The 16,959-nt window shown below is 47.4% G+C and overlaps 1 protein-coding gene and 1 pseudogene across 3 annotated transcripts in view; both read right to left on the reverse strand.

Moving 5' to 3' along the window:
• LOC119172545 (F-box/WD repeat-containing protein 8) overlaps positions 1-16,959 on the reverse strand; it is a 76,693-nt gene that overhangs the window by 46,174 nt on the left and 13,560 nt on the right. For all 3 annotated transcript variants that reach the window (XM_037423699.2, XM_075893909.1, XM_075893908.1), the window contains exon 4: positions 14,848-14,936. In XM_037423699.2, the coding sequence (XP_037279596.2) occupies positions 14,848-14,936 (89 nt within the window). The remainder of the gene's footprint in view (positions 1-14,847; positions 14,937-16,959) is intronic.
• LOC142814713 (uncharacterized) lies at positions 7,937-9,204 on the reverse strand (annotated as a pseudogene).

Consider the following 16,959-nt stretch of genomic DNA (forward strand, 5'->3'; position numbering starts at 1 on the left):
TTACTTGTACATAATAAAAAGATGCGATGTGTTATAAAACTAGATGGCGGTACTTGGAGTGGTCACCAGATCGACGAACTGACAGACGAATGGATGGGCAGATGGACAGCCGGACACACAGACAGATGGTTTGTGGTTTACCGATAAAACCCTCCGAAGCTTTGCCCCACTCATTATCATTCACTCCGTGGATATGCTGTAATTTTTTTGTATAAAATCATAAAAAATGTAATCACTACAGTGGAATCTCATTAATTCAAACACGGTTAATTTGAACTTCTGGTTAATTCGAACTCACGATGAGATCTTGTCAAAGCTATGTGTATTCCAATGGCCGAAAACGCCCGGTAGTTTGAATGCGCAAGCACTTGCGACGGTTAATTCAAACATACCGTGCTCCGAAAATGCTCTCAGCCCAATCCCGCGGCAGTACCTGCTACACCTCAATGCTGCGCACGAATGAATAGGAAAGAAAAGGCTGCGGCAGAATGTTTGCTCTCTCAAATGCCGATCTGCGAAGCGCCCGTGTCACGCTTCTCCCTTTTCCGTCCCTACCATGTAAAGACCCTCCTCCTTCCAACGCCGCGTGCGAAGAGAGAGAAAAAAAAAGAAAGCTGTTGCTGGGTTGAATGAATGTGTGGTTGAAGGAAAGAAAAAAGGCACTATCTTCTGCAGCCCTTGCCCCTTGCGGGAGCATGGCTCTGCGCCTTGAGGGGAGGGGGGTTCAAACGCCGGTGCCACGCTTCCCCCTTTCCCGTCCTAACGATGGTGCCACGCTTCCCCCTTTTCCATCATTGCCACGTAACCCCTCTCCTTTCAACGACTTACGCGAGGAGAGCAAACAAAAAAATAAAAAGAAGAAGCTGCCGTGTAGTGTTGGTTTTCTCTCAGATGCCGATCTGCTTCACTCCGCGTGTAGACGCTCTTCCTTTCTAGTCACGTGCTGGCCAAGCTGCGGCTGCGTAGCGAAGGCTCCGCTATGCAGTCGTTGTGATTATCGTCTTTAGAAAGTGTCGGCGCTGGACATTTCCGTGCACAACTTCTCTTTCCAGGAGAATGCTAAAGCCCAAGTAGAAATGCTTTGCAAGCTGCGTGCGAAATTGATTGACTCGCTGCAAGGCAAACCTGTGCAGGCGCGCATCACCGATTACTTCAATAATTAACGGATGCCCTGTGATTTGTGAATAAATGTAAGTCTTCTGAAACTTCCCCCTCGTGTGTTAGCTCAAGGCACATGCGTCACTGCATGGGGAGCCCTCCATTTACTCAGCTTTCATTAATTCGAACTTCTTTTATTTCTAACAAATTTTCGGGCCCCTTCGTGTACGAATTATCAAGATTTGACTGTATAAGCTTAAAGTAGAATATTAGTATGAGCTGGACATATTAAGACTTCCCAAATTACAAATTTTCTGGTACATAAAGTGTCTTACAGTTATTCCTAGATATATAAAACTCGAATATATCAAATTGTTGGCTATATCGAACAGTTGAGAAATCCTCTTGAATTTCCCATGCAAAATTATGGGACTAGCACATATGTACATTAAACTCCTGCAAGCTGAACATTCACCATATCGATGGTTACGCTGCGTCAAAGCTCAGACAGTGCATTTTTCCCAACAAATAGTGATGACATTCTAGGTAACATTTCGGGGTGCACACAGTGGACGGGAGAATAAAAGGCTAGGAGACAAACAAGAGCAAACTTACAACTCAGTTTATTGAAAAAAATACATGAAATACTATATGACCTTGCTGCAATGTTCGTATTATCTTCCTTGCGCGTTCACGCACGTTAGCATGCGGGCCCGAAAAGCATGGCCTTCGAGATGTGCAACCTCATGACGTATTTTGGTGTCCTCAGTTTTAGAATGCACATCTCAGAGGCTACACTTTTTCTTGCTTTGCGTGCCAGAACAGTGGCTGCCTGCTGCAAAGCTACAAGTGGCATCACTATTGCCAACATGTCAATGGTGGTGGCATAGTCTCTAGAATATATTCTAGGCACTACATTGGAGGCTTGCTCCTTTGTTGTTGGTAAGCAAAGTTGTCCTTCGTGGCTTATGGACTTTTCGCCGCATTCCTGATAAATCATCGCTCGGGAGTTGAATTGAACATTCATCTGCTCATAGCGATAAAATTTATGACTGATGTTTAAAGTGATGCAAGCACTGTCATAAACTGTTTCGCACTTTTGTTCCAGGTGTCGACTTGAGGTGCATCATGAACTGCCGATAACGGCTTACGGTGCCTCGCATTTTCACACACCTTCTCAGACAGTAACTTTATCGGTGCAGATGATGTAGATGTTTCTGCCCATGACGATGCCAAGATCATGGCAGATGTTGCCGGTGCTACGGAGACGTAGTACCTGTGTGGTTGCTGCCAAAAACCAACTTTTTACCGCGCTACAGAGCTTGTATCCGCATTCAGCGTCAATCAACGCTGTTGTGGACGAAGGAGCTGAATTCGGTTATTTGTGAGACCTCAGTAATATCGAAAATGACTGAAAATTGGCGGCGTTCAAGGAGCTAGAAAGGCTTACGAACTATTTTCAAGCAAAACAAAGTGTTGTACCTTGCGCAGTTCACACCTCATTCTTTATCATACTGTGGGTGAATCATCATGTGAGCACTTGTTAGGATATCTGAAAACTGTCTTGAGGCCTGAAATGCCTTAATTTAAGCCTTATATAGGCATATTTTCTGTTTTAAATTATTGAAATTGTTGCGTGAAGGCACACAGAAAGCTAGGCGTTTTAAGATATGTTTACACAGTGCCAACGCGCAAGCCAAGATGGAGAACAAGAGTGTGCTCTACACCAAAATCATGTAGTCTGCCACGGCGCCTATCTCACTGCTTAAATGGGACATTGTCTTATAACATAACCCCCGGGTGCTGAAACACCGTCTCGGTGCTTTCTATGATGTTGCCGAGTGATAAAGCTTAAGGCGGGATACGTGAATAATGTCTGTAAAGAGCGAAGTGGAGGCAGAGGAGGACTCAAGAAGGGGCTATCTCGTAGGTCACATCTGCCACCTGGCGGAATATGTGGTAGGGTCCCAAGTACCGGGAAAGCAGTTTTTTAGAAAGTCCAACGCACCTAGTCAGAATCGACAATAACACAAGAGAACCCGGAGTAAAGGAAACTTAGCGATGATGTGAGTTGTAACGCTGCCGCTGGTGATCTTGTGATGCTAAAAGGCGCTGACGAGCAACTTCTCGTGCTTTGCGAGCTCTGGCGATAGCATCATGGGCGTATTCAGTCGTCAAGTCGACGGCTGCCGGAAAGATGGTGTCAAAAAGTAAAGTTGGATCATGACCAAACCTGAGACAGAAAGGTGAAAAACCAGCTACATCGTGGCGTGAGGAATTATAGGCAAATGTAACGAAGGGCGGTGCAACACCCCTGTCCTGGTAATGGGACGATACATACATAGCGAGCATATCAGTTAAAGTTTGGTTGAATCGTTCAGTCAGTCCGTTAGTTTGCGGGTGGTAGGCTATCGTAAATTTATGTTTTGTCTCGCAAGAGCGAAGCAGGTCATCGATAACTCGAGAAAGGAAGCCCATGATCTGTGAGGAGTTGGCGTGGGGCGCCATGATTAAGTATGACATCGTGCAGGAGAAAATCGGCAACGTCCGCGGCACTGCTGGTTGGTAAAGGCCATGTAATGGCGTACCGTGTTGTGTGATCCGTCGCGACAGCTATCCACTTATTCCCAGAGGTGGGTGCAGCAAAAGGGCCTAGGAGGTCAAGACCAAGTCGAAAGAAGGGATCAAAGGGAACGTCAAGTGGTTAGAGGAACCCGGAAGGACTCATAGAAGGTTTTTTTCCGGTGTTCACACTTGTCGCATGAGGCGACGTAGCTGTGGACCGAGCGATAAAGGCTGGGCCAATAAAATCGACGCTGTACACGGTCATACCTCCAAGACGGTCTGAGGTTACCGTCAGTGGGAGCGTCATGGAGCTGGCCGATCACGCTCGCACAAAAGTGGGAAGGTACCACAAGGAGCAGTTCGTTTCCATCAGGGCGGACGTTGTAACGGTACAATGTGCCATTCTTAAGCATGAATAATCGAGTAGACGGATCGGGTGCCACAGAATGAAGCTTCTAGATGATCACACGTAAGGCAGGATCTGGGGGCTTCTCCAGACGGATGTTGATTAAAGCAGAGAGAGACAGCACACATGGCGCCTCAGGTGGGTCCACTGAATTCTGAGATAAGCAGTCAGCATCATTGTGTAAGCGGCCAGATTTGTAGGACACCGAGTAGTGATACTCTTGGAACCGTAGTGCCCATCGACCAAGGCACCCAGCGGGGTCTTTCAAGGACGAGAGCCAGCAAAGTGCGTGGTGATTGGTTGTGACGGTGAAATAACGACCATGTAACTAGGGCCGAAATTTCGCTACGGCCCAAACGAGAGCAAAGCATTTCCTTTCGGTGAATGAGTAGTTCCTTTCCGCCTGCGAGAAAAGACGGCTGGCATAGGCGATAACGCGGGCGCAGCCGCTTTGATGCTAGACTAAAACAGCATATATTCCGTGGCCGCTGGCATTGGTGCGGACTTCTGTAGGGGAGGCAATGTCGAAATGGGCCAGAACAGGTGGTTTTGTTAGCAATGCGATAAGTATAAAGAACGCCGTAGCCTGCGCAGCACCCCATGTGAATGAGACATCTTTTCTCAGTAAGTCTGTGAGAGGACGGGCGACTTCCGCAGAGTTGTTCACAGAATGTCGAAAGTACGAGCATAGACCGAGAAAGCTGCGGACTTCCTTAGTGCAGGTCGGAACGAGGAAGTTCGGCGCGGCTTGCACTTTTATTGATATCAGGGTGTACACCAGAGGAGTCGACAAGGTGGCCCAACATGATTAGTTGCTGGCGTCCGAAGTGACACTTTGACGAGTTAAGTTAGAGACTGGCATTGTGAAATACAGCCAGTATTGAGGAAAGGCGCTCGAGGAGGGTCTCAAAGGTCGGAGGAAAGACGATAACGTCGTCAAGGTAACATAGACAAACTGACCATTTGAACCCACGCAAAAAAGAGTCCATCATCCGCTCAAAGGGGGCCGGAGCCTTGCATAACCCGAAGGGCATGACCTTAAACTGGTAAGGACCATCGGGAGTGACAAAAGCGGTCTTTTCGCGGTCCATGTCGTTCACAGCGATTTGCCAGTACCCTGACCTTAGAACAATAAAAGAAAAATATTTAGCGCCGTGAGGACAATCCAGAACGTCGTCTATGCGTGGTAACGGGTAGACATCTTTTTTAGTGATCTTGTTCAGATGTCGGTAGTGTTAGGTTGAAAGGAAGGACGCTGGAGGATAGGAGAACAAACAGTTGTTATGGGTCGGAAGGAGGAAGTTGCTGATGGCATCCCACCGCTGCCACCAGTTGTTATGAATGGGGGGACTACCTGGTCTCTTGTGGTAGCGTGGTGTAACCGGGTGGAGGAACTGAACGCTGACAAGAAGAGGATACGAAAACAAAACAGGTTTATGGCACTATTTACACATATTTACAGAAAAGAAAGGTTAGTGGTTTCACAAACCACGAGCATGGTGGTTGAACTGTTACATAGTTCAGAGCGACGTCCAGCGCTCTGCGGCGTCGTTTTAAGCCCTGTCGGGCTCCTCCTCTCCGAGTGGAACACCAATCACACACACACAACAGGTGAGGGGGACGAGCTTGCACGGCCCACGTGCATGTCCAATATTGAGTCGTGATCACTGCACTGCAAGGTGGCGCCAGCAGGGCTCTTCCTCGTCGTGTGTGTGCCGGTAGTCAAGAGTTCCCACGATCCTGACAGCATACATCAAAGGGTCCGCCGATTTGTTCGCATAATTAGCAGGGCGATTTGCGGTGGCCGCCACGGTCTCTTCCAAGGAAGATGTTGTCTTTGTTAACCTCTTTCGTCGTGGTGTCGTGGCGACACGACGTCTCATCTTCCGGCTAGCAGGGACAATGCCTGGCGGCATAGGCAGTCGGCCGGTCGGCTACTTGATTGAGGATTAAAAGAGCGCCGCTCCCCCGTCAGCTCTGGCGCCGGTCACGCCAGCTTCCCCGTCGCTTGATGAGTCGCCGAAGGCATCAGTCACCGCTTCTGCTCGAAGAGACGACAAAAGGGTCCGTAGTTGAAAGTCAGGAAGTCGCCTTCGCTTGTCACATGGTCTGGGTAATTACTCAAATCTTCGACAGCATCTGGCAGACTGGGTGCCGAAGGGATTGAGAGCCTCTCCAGTGGACCGGCTTACGCACCATGGCGTCTGCCCAGATGAATTTCCAGGCCACACTTAACAGCTCCTCCGCTGCCCGGAAAATCTCGGCTGGCCAGCGCTCCCAACCGCTGGGCACGAAGAGAATGGTTGGTGACGAGGACGATGGCCTGGCTTTCTCCCTCCAGCTGCGAACTCGAAACCAACTCCCAAACCAGCTCACAATGATTGACAACAGCAAGGCGAACCACACAACACAATACCATGCTGAAGTCAAGCACATTGGACCCGCTTAAAACCCCCCAGGCTTCTCAAGAAACACAAACAAAAGAAAAATCTGTACGCTAAAATTTTGAGATAATTTAGTGCTGCCAAAGTTACTACAATCATGGAGTAAGACGTAAAAATTAAAATAAACTAAATCGAACCCCTTTGGTCATACAATGCCAAAATCCGTTAAAAAAAATGAAGTGGCCTTTCATTCCCAAAAACGGCTCTTTTCAGACGAGTCTACTAAGGCCATCTGCATTGTTGTGCAATTTACCTTTCTTATGACGAACCTCGAAGTTATACTGCTGGAGGGTGAGGCTCCATCGGAGCAAGCGACCATTTTTGTGTGACATTTGACTGAGCCATGTCAGGGGACAGTGGTCTGTTTCAAAGATGAACCTTGCTCCGTACAAGTAACATGACAACTTTTGGGCTGCCCAAACCAAACAGGCACATTCCTTTTCGGAAGCGCTGTAGGCTTCTTCTCGGACCGTTAGTTTGCGGCTGGCATAGAGAATAGGGTGCTCTTCTTGATTGTCGTTAACCTGGCTAAGCACTACGCCCATGCCCCTGTCGCTCGCGTCGCACTGAACTATAAATTCCTTACCATAGTCCGGTGCACGTAACACAGGTCGGGAAACGAGTGAGGCTTTCAAACCCTGAAATGCGGCTTCTTTGTCCTCATCCCATTTCACGCGGTTGGGCTCCCCTTTCCTTAACGCGTCTGTAAGAGGACTTGCTCATTGCGAAAAATTGGGGATGTAACGCTGGTAGTACCCCACAAGTCCCAGGAACGACCGAATATCGGTTTTAGTATGTGGACGTGAAAACCCGGCAATCGCGTCTGTCTTTAGTTCGGCCGGCTGCCTCCTTCCCTGCCCCACAACATGACCTAGGTAAGTGACTTGAGAGCAGCCAAAATTACATTTCTCAGCTTTCATTGTCAAACCTGCCTCTCTCAAGCGCGAAAATACCTTTTTTAGGTGCTTGAGGTGGTCCTCCCAGCTGTCGGAAAATATTGCGACATCGTCTAGGTATGGGAGTGCAAAGTCTTGCAGTTCTTTCAGTACAATGTCCATTAACTTTGAAAAGCTGAAAGGCGCATTTTTTAGCCCGAAGCTAAGAACTAAGGGTCTAAAGGTGCCGAAAGGTGAAATGAATGCGGCATAACGGCTGGCACTTTCTGAGAGAGGAACCTGCCAGTATCCTCTTACGAGATCTAGCGTGGAAATGTACTTCGCTGCGCTGACCCTTTCGATTCGCTCCTCAATATTGAGTATAGGGTACAACTGATCCCTAGTGATAGTATTCAATTTCCGGTAGTCTACACAAGGACGGGGTTCTTTATTAGGGGCTTCCACAAGTATTAGTGAGGACGTGTAGTCACTTTCAGCGGGCTCGATTTCCCCAAGCTCTAACATGCGCCGTATTTCGGCCTTCAAAATCTCTTTCTGTTTTGGAGACATTCGGTATGGCTTGGATCTTACCGGTTCGGCTGATGTCAATTTTATTTCGTGGGTTATTAATCCTGTTCTACCCGGCCGACGAGTGAACCTATCTATGTACAACATGGCACAACATGGTGAACGAATACCTATAACCAGACTTAGTTGCCGGCACGGGACCCACCGTGTCGATCACCATATGTCGGAATGGCTCTGATATTACAGGCACCAATTTTAGTGGAGCTTTCCACATTTCCTCAGGCTTACCCGTGCGTTGGCACGTGTCACATGATCTTACGAATTCCTCTACCTCTTTGAAGCACCCTGGCCAATAGTAATCCATTAGCAATCTCTCTTTTGTTTTGTTTATTCCTAGGTGACCAGACCAGCCGTTTCCGTGGCAGAGGTTCAAGAGATCCTCGCGATATTTTCTATGAACGACCAACTGATCCAGAACCCTTCCTCTCTTATCTCGGTAGTGCCGATATAACAAACCTCCTTTCTTGTGTAACGTCACGTTGCCCCTAGCAATCCCCTCTTTAGCGCTAAACTGCAGTTTAGCTAAGCTATCATCACTGTCTTGCTCAGCGGCCAGCGATTGTCTGTTTACCTGTACTAGCCGGTCAGAGTATTTTGACGCCGGCGACAATACTGACCCCGTTTCGCTCGTGGGTGTGTCGCCTGGCTTTCCCTCTAGGTCCGCACCTAACTCTGCTGATAAAGCCTCACGTTGCCGATCAGCTGGCTTTCCGTCTATGTTTGTTGGTTAAACCTCATTTTGCTGATCAGTTGCCGACTCTCCCTGCGCCCCTGAGCGGTGACCTGAGCCTGGGTCTGTTTCCATTGGAATTGTTTTTTCCGATGCCCTGGACGCGATTTCACGTGCTTTGGAACGAGTTAGCGCTTGAACCGTTCCTTCTCCAAGTTTCTGACCTCGCTCGCGCAGTGTCCTGTCTGAACGGTTTGAAAATATGTACGGGTACTGCAATGACAGTGACGTTGAGACAGCTGCCTCTGTCACAAGCTTTCTAAACGGCCCAGTGATCGTTACTTTCGCCATGGGAAGGCAGACGCTGTTTTCCTCTACAACCTGTTTGATCCATGCCACTTCTCCAGTGAAGTCACCTACAGTAATGTAAGATGGGTGGACAATGTCCATGGTGGGGCCGCTGTCTCTGAGTACCTTACAGGGTTTTCCGTTAACCTCCAGGTCATGGAGATATGGGCGTAAATGCTCCAAGTTCTCGTCACTTTCATCCATGTAGGATAAAACTACCTTAGGATTTCTGCAGTTTACTGCAATATGGCCAGTCTTCTGACAGTTATAGCACCTAACAGGTTTAAAAGCCTCAAACTCTTTTCTTTGCGACTGCTGGGATGTCCCACTGTTCGAGTTTTCCCCCTTGTTTTCTGGCGTACTTGTTTCCCCCTCATTATTGCTCAATTTTTTTGCCTGCGGGCCTCTCCTGAATACAAACTTTTTTCGCGGCCCTTTTCGTCCGTCCGGCCCTCCGTACTCTGTGCTCAGTTTTCTACGCATTGTGTATTCTTCGGCTAACTCGGCCGCCTTTTCCACAGTGTTTACATTGTCTCTGTCTTGCACCCACAGCCTCACGTTCTGAGGTATGCTTTTGTAAAACTGCTCTAGACAAATGGTTTCGATAACCTTGTCTTTACTCTCGTAGGCTTCCGCGCCTTTTAACCACTCGATTAGGTTTCTCCTCATGCCGTAAGCAAACTCCGGATATCCCTCACTATCCTTCTTTTCTGGGTTTCGAAACCTCTGGCGGAATGCCTCGGCCGAAAGCCGGTACTTCTTCAATAAGGCGACTTTAACCTTCTCATAATCATCTGCTTCTTGCGCACTGAGTCTCGTGATCACTTCAGCGGCTTCATACGGCAGCAGAGAAAGCAACCGCTGTGGCCATGTGCTCGGAGCAAAGTTCAACCTCACACAGTTCAGTTCAAAATATGCGAGAAATACCCCTATGTCCTCCCCCACTTGATGTGGCTTGAGTATTTTATCCATGCGGTATGATTCTATCTCGCTCGCTCGTTCTGGAGCCCCTCCACTCGCTTGAGCCATCCGTTTGCCTTCATTCTCAAGAGCGATTTTACGCAACTCAAATTCTCTTTCTTTTTCCCGTTCCTCTCGTTCCCGTTCCTCTCGTTCCCGTTCCTCTCATTCTCGTTCCCGTTCCTCTCTTGCTCCTCCATTTTCTGTTTTTGTTCAGCCAACCTTTTGAAAGCTTGTAACGCGTATCTAATCGCCTCCTCACTGGCGTTTTGCAAAATTAGCTTCACAATTTGTGACCTGCCAATTTTTTTCTCAACCTCAATACCTAAGTCATTACATAAATACAAAAGTTCGTCTTTTAGCAGTGCGTATACCTCCATGATTGCCCTTTGTCTTTGGTCCTGCCTTTCGCACAAATGTAGGAGATCCCTAAAACACACTCAGAACTTAGACTAGATGATCTTCCTAACTTTGAATCAAACAATCCAGTTTCTACTAAACTCACACAATGAAACCTGGAAAGTTAAAGCAAGGACCAAGCACTCACCTCAACACAGCACCATGTCGCGAGGTCCATCCCACCGCTGCTACCAGTTGTAAAGGATGGGGGACTACCCGGTCTCTTGTGGTAGCGTGGTGTAACAGGGTGGAGGAAACGAACGCTGACAAGAAGAGGATGCGGAAAACAAACAGGTTTATGGCACTATTTACACATATTTACAGCAAAGAAAGCTTAGGGGTTTCCCAAACTACGAGCGTGGTGGTTGAACGTTACATAGTTCAGAGCGACGTCCAGCACTCTGCGGTGTCGTTTTAAGCCTTGTCCGACTCCTCTCCGAGTGGAACACCAATCACACACACACAACAGGTGAGGGGGACGAGCATGCACGGTCCACGTGAACGTCCAATATTGAGTTGTGAACACTGCACTGCAAGGTGGCGCCAGCAGGGCTCTTCCTCGTCGTGTGTGTGCCGCTAGTCGAGAGTTCCCACGATCCTGACAGCATACATCAAAGGGTCCGCCGATTTGTTCGCTTAATTAGCGGGGCGATTTGCGGTGGCCGCCACGGTCTCTTCCAAGGAAGATGCTGTCTTTGTTGTCCTCTTTCGTCGTGGCGTCGTGGCGACACGACGTCTCATCCTCCGGCTAGCAGGGACAATGCCTGGCGGCATAGGCAGTCGGCCGGTCGGCTACTTGATTGAGGATTAAAAGAGCGCCGCTCCCCCGTCAGCTCTGGCGCCGGTCACGCCAGCTTCCCCGTCGCTTGATGAGTCGCCGAAGGCATCAGTCACCGCTTCTGCTCGAAGAGACGACAAAAGGGTCCGTAGTTGAAAGTCAGGAAGTCGCCTTCGCTTGTCACATGGTCTGGGTAATTACTCAAATCTTCGACAGCATCTGGCAGACTGGGTGACGAAGGGATTGAGAGCCTCTCCAGTGGACCGGCTTACGCACCATGGCGTCTGCCCAGATGAATTTCCAGGCCAAACTTAACAGTAGTCAACACTGAATCGCCAAGTGTTGTCCTTCTTTTTGACAAGAAATACAGGGGAAGCCCGTGGACTACATAATCGCTCAATTATGTCTTTAGCGAGCATTTTGTCGACTTCTGCTTGATTATGTGACGCTCAGTTGGAGATATGCAGTATGGCCGTTGATGGACAGGGGAGGCATCACCGGTGTCAATGCGGTGCTTTACAGCACTGTTATGACCTAGCGGACGATCACAAAAGCCAAATACGTCCCAGATTGACTCAAGGACGCAAAGGAGTGCATCAGCTTGATGCGGCAAAACGTTTGACGCGATCATTTTTCTAACGTCAGCAGATGGGCTTGCTTGCGAAGATAGAGCATGTGTGTAGCTGGAGTGTCCAGCATCGTTGGAAGACAGAGCTGAGATGATGCATTCATCAGAGGGAGTCAGCATGGCGAGGGCAATGCCACGCGGGAGAACTTGTGAACACAGAGCACACAGGAATGCAGGCGCGGTTTGCACGTAACTGAATAACAGTGTGTGGTAAGGTAACACTGTGAGTACAGAAAATTTATGTGATGGGCACGACCACATAGTCTCTATCGGATACAGGTGGCGAGGGCGTTATGGTGATGCAGGTCACAGTTTGCGGTGACAAACAGACATGTTCAGCAGAGCAGATACGAGATTGGGGTGGACTAGGCAGATCAATCAGACGGTAAGTCAAGTTGCACAGTATCAGCTGAACAGTCGATGAGGGCGGAATGAGTGGACAAAAAGTCAAGACCGAGGATCACATCATTGGTGCAGTGCGAGAGAACAGTGAAGAAAACTGAAGTTTGACGGCCGGCAATAGTAACGCGTGCAGTACAGAGGCCAATAACAGCAGCTGTACCACCATCAGCAACAGTGAAGGAGCTTGAGTAAGGACTTTCTTTAAGCGGTCACCAATGTGCAAGCTCATCACAGAAAAATGGGCGCCAGTGTATACCAAGGTTTTAACAGATAAACCGTCCACTTCAACGTCGATCAGGTTCTGGTCGGTCGTGGAGCGTAAACAGAGGAATTGGAGAGCAAGTCGTATCAGCAGTGTCAGCTCCACGAGCTGCAGCCATTAGTTTTCCGGAAAAAAACAACAAAAACACCGGACAGAGGACGGGAACGAGGTGGCGGCGGAGACCGGGAAAATCTATGTCGAGGTGAAGGTGAGCGACTATACTGGGCAGTAGTCCTAGTGGTCGGGTCGTAATTAGTTGAGCCATCACGCCGTCATGGTTCCTGGCGATAGAGATGGGCTGGTCAGTAGAGGTTGGAGAAGCTTGGGTTTGCCCGATACGGTGAGGTCCACGTGCTTCGGCAATGACAGGAAATGTGTCCCACTCGTTCACATCGAAACTAAATCGGCCTGTCGTGAGGTGTCCTCCACGCATTTGGGTCACAGTTATGTGGAGCAGGGCGGTGATAATGCTGTGGGTGGCTCGAGGTAGACAAACTCACAGCATCAGGGCGGTGCACAGGACAGACAGTGTGAATACCCCGTTGGCTAGTTCTTGGCAAAAAACGGTCTGCATTAGCGATACGGTCAGCCGAGGATCACTTGGTGCCAGTGCCCTCAAGGGTGCGGGTGGTATGACTTCGATTTCAAGGCGTACGATTCTTGTGATATCACCGGAGCGTGAATCGGCCTGGGTCGCTACACAGAGATCCTCACAAGTTGACGTCGCAGCAGTGTTGGGAAGGCGCATAAAGTGGTGGGCAACGCGACAGCTTTTAGCCTCTTGAAAGCGTTGGCCCTTCAAGATAACATCTTGAAGAGTGGAACAGCCTTTGCACACAAGGAGGTTAAATGCATCCTCTGCGACGCCCTTGAGCACGTGCGCTACCTTGTCGGCTTCAGCCATGGTTGGGTCAACTTTATGGCAAAGGGTCAGCACATCTTGTATATACGCGAGGTAAGACTCCGTGGACATCTGAACACGTGTGCCAAGTTCTTTCCTAGCGGCGTGCCTGCAACCGGCAGATTGACCAAACAACTCGCGTAACTTGGTCTTGCATATGTCCCAGCTTGTGATGGCGCCCAAATTGTTATTAAACCACCCCTTGGCCATTCCCTGCAAATGATGTTTGCCAGCATCAAAGTTGAGTCCCACCTGAGATTTTCACTGATGAGCTCGTAGAGTTTAAGCCAGTCATTCACGTCCTTGCCGTCCGTTCCTGAAAAGTTGCCGGTATCGCGGGGTGGAGTGGCCACGAGAAAAACAAGGATAGGCGTCGTCGTTGATGCATTGGGCGTGGCAGTTGCCGAAGCGTCGCCGCCGGTGGACATGTTGGAAGCAGTGACTAGGCGTCCGCTGCGTAACTCCGTAGTGCGTTGTAACCCAGCACCTTACACCAAAATGTTGTGTGAAGGCACATGGGAAACCAGGCATTTTACGATATATTTACACAGCGCCAATGCGCAAGCCAAGATGGAGAACAAGAGTGCCCTCTACACCAAAATCAAGTTGTCTTCCTCTTCCTCGGTGCCTATCTCTCTGCTTAAGTGGGACATTGTCTCATAACAATATATCAAACTATTTCGCGATCCCCTTCAAGTTCGATATATCTGGGATTGTCTGTACACACTTTTTTGTTAAATATTTGCATTCTACAGTTAATGTGGAGCAATACAAGCCATTAATGACTCATTATTAGAAATGTTATGCGAGAGAAAAAGCGTGCCCAAAAAGAGCCATATTTTACACATTGGCATGGTGTGAAATGAAAACTGTGCAACTTACTACAAAACTCACATATTACAGCGAAATTTGTAACTCATAACAAACTTCACTTCAAAAAGCATACTTTGATTGATGACATGGTGAACACTTCATAAGTTACCTTCATTGCGGTACACCAGTATCATAGAAAAAAAGCAAAATAGAGGTGGGAAGGAGGTTGTTAAAGGACACTTGTCCCGTAGAAATACGTGCACATAACAAGTACCACTATGTTCCCTGACATCTAAAAACCTTACCGGAAACTATGCTGGGCTATGAAGTTGCTGTAGCCTTAAGAAATAAACACTAGAACATAACTTGACAAGTTGCCCCGGGTCATATTTATGAGACCTTATGTTAAATTAAATGAACTCCTAGGGCCTGCTTCAGTTTGTATCATTCAGATCCTAATTCAAAGAGTGATACTGTGCACTCGAAGACTACCAATGAAAGTATTTCCACCAATTCACAAAAGAGGGCCACAAAGTTTCAATGGTTGAACTCTAGCTTTAATGTTTAAGTGCCTTGTTAGTTTAAATTCAAACATCAGTCCCAAAACTTACAAAAATCAAGTTCCTGGTAATAGCAAACCTACCACTGACCACACCAACAACTTATTTCCCCTGCCCTAAGACACACAAAGGATTCACTGTGCTACAAACCCTGCAAGGACGAAGTCTTCGGATGAGTCCACTGCTGACAGCACACCAGCTCTTGAATACTCCAGTTCGTAAAGTCGTCCAATGCGATTCTGGTAAGATTTTCACAGAAATTCATGTTAGCGACACACCCTTACACGGTTGAACAGAAGCTGTAGAGGCTGTGAAATTATGTTCAATTTAATGGGAGTGCCACTTACTGAGAGGCATAAAGGGGTGCAGAATTCAAGCAGAAGATATTAGAGGCAGTTGTTACATTTAGGCAGTGATTCTGTTTAAGCAATTACCATTTACTGAAAGTCTACTGTCATAAAATATCGTTCCGATTTTAAAGCTCATGGATTATTGCGTGAAATGTCTCAAAGCAAGCTAAGTCCATGGTAGGTTCCACAGTGAAAGACTCTAAAAAATTTTTTCAATTTACAAACAGATCTTGGGCAAGTTCATTTCAGTTATCTTAGTTCATCTTAATGCTCATACAGTTGAAACACACATGAATGAAATTGTGCAAGAACGAAATACTTACAACCACAACAAGATATTTTCCTGCACCCACTAAACGCACTTGAAATTTCTCAGAAACAAAATGTATCTAAACTGCTACCTCGCAACAACACGTGTTGGCGGCACATTTGCATGCGCAAAGCGAGCATACTCCGAAATGCAGTCAGATGTCTTTGCTTCATACTCAAGCTGTATGAAGTACAATCATATTGTGTTTGTGTGGACGTTGCCATTCTTGTGTACAAAATCGGCCACGTGTCGGAAGCAGTCAGACACACCGGACACTGTCTTTGCCTCTATGCTGTTTGCTTAGAGTGCTTTTCTTTCATGACAGGTCATTGCTCAGCATTGTCAGGCTGCCATGCACAAGTGGTTTTCCTTACACATGTCAAGTTCCTCTTGCCGTTTGAAATATGGGTCTGGGACCCATTTTGGGGATGTCTCGCGACCGCCACAGAGTGATGAAAGAGGAATTGGTGAAAAGGCTACATCCACACCTTGTTTCATCTGCTCACTTTCATCTATAGCTGCATTTTTTTTTTTTGCAGTGTGTCACCACGTCCCGTGATTACCCCACCATTGAACCTCGCTGTACTCTTTGCACTACTTTTGCCTGGTTGATGTTCTAAACCCCACGCACAAATGGAACGGGCATACATAATACAAAAGAACAGGATAGGTGCTGCGTTACGCGTCTTCGTTCAATTTGCGCCAAAATTATCGTCAGTTATAAACTAATACCAACTAAGCTCAAACCCGAATTCTACTAGACACAGGTAGGCTGCTGCAGTGGGCTTGCCACTAGTACAGTTGGGGCTACATGTGGCTATGTGATTCCGCTTTGAGTATACTATATGCCGTTCGCGTGGTGCTGCTTTAGTGAACACTGCATTGCAAAGGATTATCTATGGGTTCACTATACGGCTACGGTCAACAGAGCAAATTAACTGAATCTTGGCACTAAAATTTCATTTTGATGACCATTTCCTTACTTTCATAAAATATTTTGTGATAACAAAATTCTCGCAACAGTGCAATTTTTAAGTTTCCTCGCCAATTTCATTACTGTGCTGTTTAGTTATAATTAAATTTGCACACACAAATGAAGACAGAATAGAGACTGTTTCCCTTTGCTGTGCTACATGTTACATATACATAACATGTGAACGTAGCAGTGTTACAAACCAATTTCTGGACCTAGGTCACGGTTAAAATTACCCTACTTCCCCCTACACAATTTTCTTACTACCTTACATTTCAGCCCATGCCTGAAAAAGTAAAGCCTATCGTAGTGCAGTCTATCAATGAAAAAAATGTCACTACACTTCACTTCATCACATGCAGACGTAGTGGCACAGAAGTTGTTAGCGTCTCTCAAAATTTGTATGAAAAAATTTTGAAAGATTTTGAATAAGGATTATGAAAGACAGAGCATGGGAAGAGATAGCATTCTGGTACAGCAAGAGGGTTGCCTCACAGTTATGAAAAAGTCATCAGCAGAAACATGTCTGGCAATGTAGGCGACAAAGAGAGTCAAGTAAACGGTCAGAGCGCCAAAAAAGGTGTATTTGATAGTGGTGATGGAAAGAAAGATGGCTCTGGATAACTGCT

The sequence above is a fragment of the Rhipicephalus microplus genome, chromosome 4, assembly GCF_043290135.1.
Source record: "Rhipicephalus microplus isolate Deutch F79 chromosome 4, USDA_Rmic, whole genome shotgun sequence".
Lineage (NCBI taxonomy): Eukaryota > Metazoa > Arthropoda > Arachnida > Ixodida > Ixodidae > Rhipicephalus > Rhipicephalus microplus.